General features: G+C 36.9%; 1 protein-coding gene across 1 annotated transcript; it reads left to right on the top strand.

Moving 5' to 3' along the window:
- The first annotated feature begins 6,978 nt into the window (after positions 1 to 6,978).
- Positions 6,979 to 8,998, top strand: LOC116194487 (transcription factor bHLH162-like). The gene is made up of 3 exons (XM_031523294.1): positions 6,979 to 7,280; positions 7,731 to 8,084; positions 8,344 to 8,998. Exons 1-3 carry the CDS (start codon positions 7,107 to 7,109, stop codon positions 8,530 to 8,532), a joined length of 717 nt encoding a protein of 238 aa, XP_031379154.1. The 5' UTR covers positions 6,979 to 7,106; the 3' UTR covers positions 8,533 to 8,998.
- The last annotated feature ends 1,017 nt before the right edge of the window (positions 8,999 to 10,015 follow it).

The following is a 10,015-nucleotide window of genomic DNA, read 5'->3' as shown; positions in this document are numbered from 1 at the left end:
TGGATTTGGTCGATGCACCCATGACTATGGTGGAATATTAAATTCGATGACAGATAGACGGAGCAATAACTTTAACCAGCAAATCTTAAAGTTACTGCCCTTGCAGATCTGACATCAAAGGTGCTGGCGGGTCCTATTAATGATTTTTCGTAGCATCTAATTCGGATGGTTATAGGAAATAGGGTACATGAGAGACATCTGATCGAGAAGTTGTCTAAACTACGAAACAGTTATTGGGAAAAAAAATAGAAAAGCGACGGGTCATGCAACGAGGAAGAACAACAAATATAGGTAAAACAAAGGAATTAAATGAGAGCAAGATTGTCCCAAGCATAGTGATGTTAGATATTATTGAGCTGCTGGCAATTCGTCATTACAGATGCATAGAAGGATCAAAGGGACAGAATTTAACAGTTAATTTTCTTGTTATAGAAAAAAAAGTTTTAAATTATCTATCTATAAAGCAGATAACGTTTCATACTTTTAAACCTTTACAAAGACAATATGAAAAAAATTTCAACCCAAAAAAAAAGAGAGTTTGAATTTGTTTCATAGGCTTACAATTTTTATTGATTTTGCTTTATCTTAACAATTATTTTTCATTTTTTCGGTGAATAACAATTAATTTTATTACATCGTATAGTTTACTCAATTTTAATGAATAACAAATAGAAAAAGAGAGGAAGTTTATTTTGGCAGGCAACTTAAAAGTATTTTCTTACTTTACTTTGCATTAATAATTTAATTCATTATTATAACTAGTGTTAACCTAGTATTAATTATATTCCTAGTTAATACTATTTAACTGAAACTAATTTTCTTATGAAAATAAATTATAATTTTCCTTGTTCCTTTTGCTTTTGCAGCAGAATAGTGTAGGAGCATTCGTGTCGCAATTAGGCCTGCTACTGGGCTACATCTGATATCAGGCCCAAGAATTGACTAGCTCTTGCATGCACAATATATTAAAATGGGCAGGCCAGTTCGAGCGATTGACATTTCAAGTCACCTTCAGGTATCAGCAAGCTCAAGCTTGGCTGACGCTGACGTATCCCGGGATTTAATCATGTCGTGGAGCACACGCGATGCGTACTCAGTATTGAGCTTCAGTTCGAAAAGAAGCTCCATATATATATATATGTGTGTGTGTGTGATTGGAAGACTTGTATCCATCATTCAGTTGATTCCTTCCGACCATATAACATGCGCCAAAAGAGGAGTACAAATTTAAGTGGGGCTTAGGAGGAGAATAAAGACGGACATTGAGCCGCAATTTCTTCAGTTATAGCATTGTTAATGTTGCCGGAGACTTTACTGTGGGAATAGAGCTAGCCGGCTATTTTATTTCTAGTACTAGAAATCAATCTATAGAAAGTATTATTTTCATAAAACATGGAACACGCACGATCCGGGGACGAAATGATCATATTTGAGATCGTTTCTCTTCGATCACAACAACCAAGATATTATGTACAACAATGGTACGAACATAGAAACCTTTGGTTCCCCACTTAGAAATATATAGGTTCGGATTTGCTTCATTACTGAAACACATGTTTCTCCAATTCGCCACTACGACTGAAGTCGATACGCTCGACCGCCGATTTTGAGGAATTATTTAATACTTATGACAAATGTAATAGGGGACCATTGCCCCATGCTGGTCAATCAAGGAATATATGTACGAAGATGTTTATTCAGGGGGTCCTCCGCCGATTGTGGGCTAGAAACCCGGTTAGTTATTTTATGACTTGCATGCATATATTGTAGACACGCATGCGGCATACACACACATTCATATACAGTAATGGTTAGTCCAGTTAATACGACTCAGTAGCTTGTTCCTCAGCAGGATGATTAACCACAATTTATATGTTCCGAGTCTAATTACTTACTTTTGAGCAACAATAAATGTTTCTGTTTCAATAAAAAAATTGCCCACGTGCCTGTTCCACGGCAGGATGATTAACCACAATTTATATGTTTCGAGTCTAATCACTTACTTTTGAGCAACAATATTCTAAATGTTTCTGTTTCAATAAAAAATTGCCCACGCGAACAATTATTGTCTTGTTATGACAAATTTGATGGTGTAACGTCCACGTCAGTAGCATTTTGATGGCCAATCATGGAGATGATCAAGAGTGTGAGTGCCACGAAACAAATGTTATAGGGCTAAAAATGATTAATTGTATCGGTGATTCAAAATATTTCATAAATATTTTAGATTGGTCTAAAATATTTTTTTAATAACTTGTTGGTACATTAAGTTTCAAAACCGTTTCGATGTTATGCATTTCGTCATCTGTGTTTGATGCCGTTCTACTCTAAACTCTTTAAAATTGCAAAACGACTCATAGTGTATTTGATTTTAGAGTTAAGTAGAGTTGAATTTTGATTTTTAATTGGATTATAATGATTGTGTTGTTGAATTATGAGAAAAAAATGTGAAAAAGTAATTAATAGTTAAGATAATTTAGTATTAAAAATTTTAAATTGAGTGGTTAAAAAAATTGAAAAAAATGGAAAAAGTAATAATTGTATTGTTGATTTTTGTTGTATAGTGAGTATAGTTAAAGTTAGAATTAAAATTTTAAAAATCGATCCTAAAACCATTGTTATCAGAACCGAATCGGACCACCGGTCGGTTTGACCGATTGGATCGGGAACCGGCACCATGTCCGGTCCAGTTCGCCTAAAAACCGAAATGGTAGCTTTGAACCGTCAGACCCATTGAACCGACCAATTCTATGAGTTTCCTATTTAATGTAAAAATTGGTTGGTTGTGTAAGGATTTGAACTCATGACCTCTTGTTTTTCATATTAGCATACTACCAACCAAGCCACCACCACTTTTTTGTTCTTTTAACTCTACTTTTAAGTACTTATTAAAATAAAATATTTATTTTGAAGTAAGAAATATTAAATATAGATATTTTCTTATACTATTGTTATATTTCTTTAAAATCATCATACTTTTATCTTAATTATCATAATTTTTTTTAATAATATGAATATTTATTTTATTTTAAAGCGGTCCGACCCATCGAACTCCCGGTTGAACCCATAAACCCATGACCCCGTACCCCTTTCGGTTCATCATCCGATCCGGTTCTGATAACACTGCCTAAAACCAAATGGGTTGTTTAAAAATTTTTAAATGTAAAACTCCAAGCTCTTTAAAATTTCAAAACGATCTAAATTTTTTGAACTTTTTCAATTTTGCCCTAACCCCTCTCTCTCATCCACTATTCATCGTCTTCCTCCCCCCCTTCCCCCCCATTCCACTGTTCATCATCCCCAGACCCGCCCTCTCCTTCGACCCGGCGAGTTCCCGTTCAACGTCCCATGAAATTCACCCCTCTAATCCGACGGCTCTGCAAACCCTCCCTTCTGTCTCCGGTTCTCTGCTGTCTCACCAAGCAGGACGGTGGGGGCAATCAAACTAGCGGTCATGGACGGGGTAACAACCTTTCTGGTGGGTGTTCTGCGCTTCGACGCTCAAGGCGGCGACAATGGTCATCGCCTCCCTACTCGGGCTCAACTAGGACGTCCTGCCGTGGGCCTCCTTGGCCATCACCATCGCCCTCGTCTTTGTCCTCATCACCGTCTTCAAGGTCATCGGTGGAGCGCTCGGCGGGACGAGCTTCAACCCCACTCCCACGGAGTCGTTCTACGCGGATTTCCGGGAGCCATTGGACGGAAACTCGCCGGGTCAAAGGAGATGGCGGGTCTGGGGACGATGAACAGTGAAGGGAGAGGAGAAAGACGATGAATAGTGGAGGAGAGAGAGGAGTTGGGGTAAAATTGAAAAAGTTCAAAACATTTAGGTCGTTTTGAAATTTTAAAAAGTTTGGAGTTTTAATTAAAATTAAAAATATTTTTATTATAATATTCTTGGCACATCAGCATTTTGCTAATAACGTCAATCATGAATTTATGAAATGTACTATATCGAAACGGTTTTGAAATTTAATATACCAACAAGTTACTAAAAAAAAATTTCGGATCAACTTGTAATATTATGAAAATTTTTGGACTATTAGTGCAATTAATTCGGATTGAAAAATCTAAAGGAAAAAAAAAAAAGAAAAAGTCCATCCTCATAATTATAGGATTTATGCTGGATTTCTCAAAAGAAAGAAAAAAACAACTTACGATGGATGAGGGAAGGTGGGTCGTTCATACTTGTCTGATGCTTCGAGATGTCTTTTCCCTTTTTGCGCCACGGGGATGGAAAGATGCCCCATATAACCTTGCAATACAAATTTGCAGCTTTGAGTAAGTCAATTATGCTTTGTTCGAGCCAAAAAAAAGAGAGAGCTAATTATGCTTCGCTTTAGATGGTAAAAGAGAAGATATATAGATGGATTAATTGATCATATGGGGACAAATAGAGGTGGGCACAGGAAGGAATGGTTCGGTTATCAGTGCTAATCGTAAACATCTCAAATTTTTGGGAAGGAAATTTTCTTAATCAAAACCGATTCCGAAATCATATTGCAATCATAAAACCGTTTCAAAATAAATCGGTCCCAAATTAAGAAAATTAATGTTAGAATTAAATTTATATTGTTTGAGTTCTACAAGACTCGAGAGTCCAATCAAGATAAAAAGAAGTATAAACAAATAGATACATTTGATTACATATTTATCAATTTTTTACTATTTTCAATTAAATATATATATGTATATTTACATATATTATATATATTCGAGATGAGACGGTTAATCAAGTTTTTTGAAATTAAAAATTGTAATAGTCCCGAAACCGAATTAGTCGAGAATTTAGAAACCGTATTTTAAAAAAAACAAAAAAATTCGGTTATTTATTGTTATGGGATAGAACGGTTCGGTTATTTATTTTTTTGCACATCCCCAGGGACGGGACGGCCAAGAAGACACGTACGACAGGTCACTATATCCGGGGGTTGACTCAACGGGACGACGATTGTGGTCAGGGCATGGCTCAGAGTTCAGAGCTAGGTTTAACTCATCTGTACGTGAATGGTCACTATCGTCACTGTCAACACGCCAATATTTGGTTCTGATTCCCTCTCTCTCTCTCTCTAAGCCGCAATTTATACAGTAGTGAGAATACATATGCTGCTCTGGTGAGAGAGGCTAGGAGTAGTGACCTTCGTAGCAAGCTTCCTACTGGACAAAGAGTCAATGAAATATCCAACCGGCGGGCCCTTCATGCTGCTGTCCACGCACTTATTGTTGCGGGCATCATCGGATAGGTGCCGCCTCACCTGCTGAGAAGTTGCCTAGGTTACAACTACTGGATTTTGAACAGTTGCTATCCGAGGTTTCTTATTTTATTTATCTACGTCCACAACCTTTTCTATAATCGAAAAAAAGTAATAAAAAAAAAGTTTACTACTTAAGGATAAATTAACATCGTCCAGTTTAATTTAGTTCCTATCTGTATATCCATGTGTATGGCTTAGATTTCTGATTTGTGAATTATTAGTACTGGAATGCGAATGAGAACATATTCGATATACCTTTGAGCAACTAGTAAATTAGAATCGCTCCTTTCCACCACGATGAATAACTAATATAGTGTTTGATAACGAAATTAAATTTGATTTGAGGAGACGAATGTAAAAATAATTGAAAAAGGTATGCGAGAGAATTTTAAAAAGAAAATAAAAAAGTAATGATTGTGTTGTTAAATTGAAGAAAAAATATTGACATTAAAGAAAAGTGTTGAACAATGGAGAAAAATTAATATTAAAAATTAATTATAATAATGGATAAGAAAAAGTATAAGAGAGAATTTGAAGAAAAAAATAAAAAAAGTAATGACCGTGTTATTAAATTGAGATAAAAGTAAAATTAAGATAAGTATAAACAAACAAAGCAATTGGATGGGATAAATGAAATTGCTTCTTTTCCATAATGATGGAGGAAACGGTTTCTTTTTTCCCCTTTTTCTTTTCCCTTGTCTGTCTTCAACTTTTGTGAATTCTTTGATAGGTTAATAGATAAAAAGCAGGAAAATTTTTAATATCAGTTGGTATCACTATGATGTGCTTAATATCTTTATTTAAATATTTAGTATTATAGTTAAATTATTTAGTACTTTTACTATTTATGATGAATTATATAAAATACTAAATATTTCAATTATAATACTAAATATTTAAATTTAAAGTAAAATTAAAAAACACTTGAACCAATCATGATTACTAAAAATATTAAACACTTATACTGAAGTACTAAACGCTTAAATTAAAAGTATTAAATACGTCACTGTGATACGGAGTCATGTTAGTAAAAGTTAAAAAGTCGATCTTGATTGTATTCGGAAAAAATATATTCCAAAAAAAAAAAGGTAGAGCTTGACTTTGACGTAGTGGGTTAGAAGAGTAACGAGTGCACGCACGAAATCGTATATTATATATTAAGGATAATGATCTGAGATCATGTCCCAAGTCTACGAAGTCTTTAAATTTATACCAAAACTACAAAGAATTAGAAAGGAAGTCAATCGGCGTGGAAGTGGAAATTGACACCTCGAATGGTTCATAATTGATTTTCCATTTCACTCCGAACTAGCGATTTATATAAGTTTTCCGACATCTTAGGGAACCCATCGCTCCTCCACCGTCGAATGGGAAGGTATATCCGTCGTAGCATGAGGCTATAATACTTTCATCGATTCTCATATCTTCTTGATTAATCAGTGGGACTTGTTTTGTGATGGAGAGGCCACGCGTGTAAACAGCACGACACGACAATTGATTCCAACCTGGCGGCTAATGGGAAAAGGGAACTGGACCTGACGATGCGAGAATGCTGACGCCAATACCCCCAACGACATTGACGACGACTATGCGACCGACCCTGCCCTGGCAGTCTTACGTTGTTTTCTTCGTCCCCATGATATCACTCTCTTTTATGGCTTCTCTTATACTTTTGTGCTTTTCCACGACCTTTCAGATCTGCTGCTTATGTATAAATACCGCCCGCTTTTCAAAAACCGAGACATGATTCGTCGCCACATCGGGTTCACATTAGTACCATAACGTACCGTGTTTCTCTCATATATCATATGGGCCAAGTTCCTCATTGCTGAGAACACCCCGGGAATCAACATGGATCAGAGGCCGGGAAAGAGGAGCGGACCACCTCAGGCTGCGGGTGCCTCTTCTTCTTCGACCCGAGTGGAGAGGAAGACCATGGAGAAGAACCGGAGGAACAAGATGAAGTACCTCTACTCCATGCTCAACTCTCTCGTCCCCCGTAACTACAACAATCAGGACCCAAAGGTTGTCTCTCTCTCTCTCTCTCGATGATCATATCTTTTCTCTCTTCAACGCTCGTATTATGTGTTTACTTAGTTGAGTTATCATAGAGATTGATACCGATTTTGTTGGACTTAATTAAGAGGCTTTGGTTCGATTTAGTGAAATATGTACATAATCTGAGCGAGAATGATGACGGGAAATCGGGTCCCCTACAAAATGAAAGAACGAAGAGACCTATGAGGTACCGATTGCAACATCACTCCTTATCAGTCCCAATATATCATGGTTCATATGGATCGTCATTCGTTACTGCAGTTGCACATGCAATGCCCTAGCTAGTCCCAGAAACTCGTTCCCTCCTTATCATTCCCCCCACATAAATTAACTATACCTGCTTATTATTATCGCTCGATTATTCATATAAGGGTTTAACGAGCAGAAAGAACTTATTAAATATGTGGATATATGCAGGAAGCGAAATCACTACCGGATCAGATAGATGAAGCTGCAAAGTACATAAAACGCCTGGAGGCGAGGGTGAATGAAGCGCAGGAGAAGAGGAATACTTTAGCTGGCAGGAAAAGATTGCATAGTTCCACCGCACCGGATAGCAGTGCTAGCAAGAGTGCTGTTCAGACCTTTAAATCACCTAAAATGGACATTCAAGTCCATTGGCCAGCCTTAGAGGTGACACTGATCAGCGAGATGTGCAATCATTTCATCTTCTTGGATGCTGTACGTGTCCTCCGTGAAGAGCGAGCTGAAGTCCTGAATGTGAACTTCTCTGTTGTTGGAAGCTCTGTCTACCACTTGATTCGTGCTGAGGTAATTATTTAATACATGTTTTAGGTTTATAAGGGAAACTGAACGTTTGATCTAATGGAGCTCAGCTCAAGCTGATGATCCCCGCCTTTCTCTTCAGAACCATAATAAGAAAAACTCAACCTGCAGGCAACACTGGCTAGTCATTCAACTTACCATAGCTTTGGGACGCTTAATTATCCATACAATAATATAAGATGTATTTGCCGGTCATATGGATTGGCAACCGGACTGATGTTTCGAACTTTTTTCTTCTCTATAGATTGGCGAAGGGACTGAAGCTGCAACGATAACTCAGAGAATGAGAAATTTGGTGAATGGATCATCTTCTAATGATTCACATCAGTCCCAGCAGCAGCTACAACAACAACAACTACATCATCCATGGGACTTTCAAATTAGCCCTAACATATGGGAGTTTGATATGTTTCATGCGTGGCATTCAACCTAAGCACTTAATCGGATGGTTTGATGGAAAAGAAATTTCAAGTTAATTGAAGGATCGATAGAGCTAGCTCCATATATAACTTAAAAGTCTGTATTCCTGTTGTGATGAAAGAAGAGATGCAGAGATTATATCATGCTCGAATATAGGAGCTTGTTCTTATGTTTGCATGGAAACAATTTCTATTTAGATTAGAATTGCCGTCTCGTAACTGTAAGAGAATGCTAGCTAGCTAGTAGCTTGTTGAGCTCAGTGAGACCAGATTAGGCTCAAATAAGGCAGATTAACTAGGCCTGATTGAGCTTGGTCTGCCAGGTCCGGCTTGGCGAAGGGACTGAAGCTGCAACAATAACTGAGAGAGTGAGAAATTTGGTGAATGTATCATCTTCTAATGATTCACATCAGTCCCAGCAACAACAACATCATCAAATTTGGGACTTTCAAATTAGCCCTAACACATGGGAGTTTGATATGTTTCATGCGTGGCATTCAACCTAAGCACTCAATCGGATGGTTTGATGGAAAAGAAATTCCAAGTTAATTGAAGGATCGATAGAGCTAGCTCCATATATAAATTAAAAGTCTGTATTGCTGTTGTGATGAAAGATGAGATGTAGGAAAGAAGAGATGTAGGGAATTATATCAAGCTCGAATATAGGAGCTTGTTCTTATGTTAGCATGGAAACAATTTCTATTTAGATTACAGTTGCCGTCTTGTAACTGTAAGAGAGTGCTAGCTAGCTAGTAGCTTGTTGAGCTCAATGAGACCAGATTAGGCTCAAATAAGGCAAATTAACTAGGCCTGATTGAGCTTGGCCTGCCAGGTCCGGCTTCGTTAAGCACGTCCAAGACAGACCTGCGAGTATACTTGCTTGGTCGGCCCTGGCAAGCTGCACTCGATCTCAGCCTAAAAAAACCCCTAACACCGTGGGCCCTCAGCAAGAATATGGGCAGAATAGCTGGGAGTGGAGAAGAAGGCAGCTTCCGGGACTTGAAAACTGTAGATGTAAAGAGCACCATCGATAATATGATGAGATGGACATATATATATATATCGCTCTCATAACATTAACGCGTGGTTCAAAAATAAATGCTAATGAAAAAAGTAGTTGATCGAATGACATGTAACGTGTATATATATATATAGGGTTAATTGCACCGGTGGTTCAAAAGATTTTATGAATGTTTCAAGTTGGTCCAAAATATTTTTTTAGTAATTTTTTGGTACAAAAAATTTCAAAACCGTTTCAATATAGTACATTCCGTCAATTGCCTCTGACGCCGTTAATATTTTGCTGACGTGGCGCGTCCTATGTGTCACTTTTGTTAGGTGGAACCAATCATAACGCGCCACGTCATTTAAAAAAAAATAAAATTTGAAAAAGTCCAATAAAAATACAAAAAATAGTAAAAATTTAGAAAAAAAATAAAAACATTTTTTTAAAATATTTTAAAACTTTTAAAAATAATTCTAAAAATAATTTTAAAT

Source organism: Punica granatum, chromosome 2 (assembly GCF_007655135.1).
Source record: "Punica granatum isolate Tunisia-2019 chromosome 2, ASM765513v2, whole genome shotgun sequence".
NCBI classification, from domain to species: Eukaryota; Viridiplantae; Streptophyta; class Magnoliopsida; order Myrtales; family Lythraceae; genus Punica; species Punica granatum.
The sequence above is the reverse complement of the archived record's forward strand: the minus strand, read 5'-3'. Positions and strand labels throughout refer to the sequence as shown.

Excerpts from the sequence above, each read along its gene's own strand:
- LOC116194487 (XM_031523294.1), top strand. The coding sequence starts at position 7,107 with ATGGATCAGAGGCCGGGAAAGAGGAGCGGACCACCTCAGGCTGCGGGT. Across the intron at positions 7,281-7,730 it reads ACAACAATCAGGACCCAAAG|GAAGCGAAATCACTACCGGA; the intron begins GTTGTCTCTCTC and ends GGATATATGCAG. Across the intron at positions 8,085-8,343 it reads ACCACTTGATTCGTGCTGAG|ATTGGCGAAGGGACTGAAGC; the intron begins GTAATTATTTAA and ends TCTTCTCTATAG.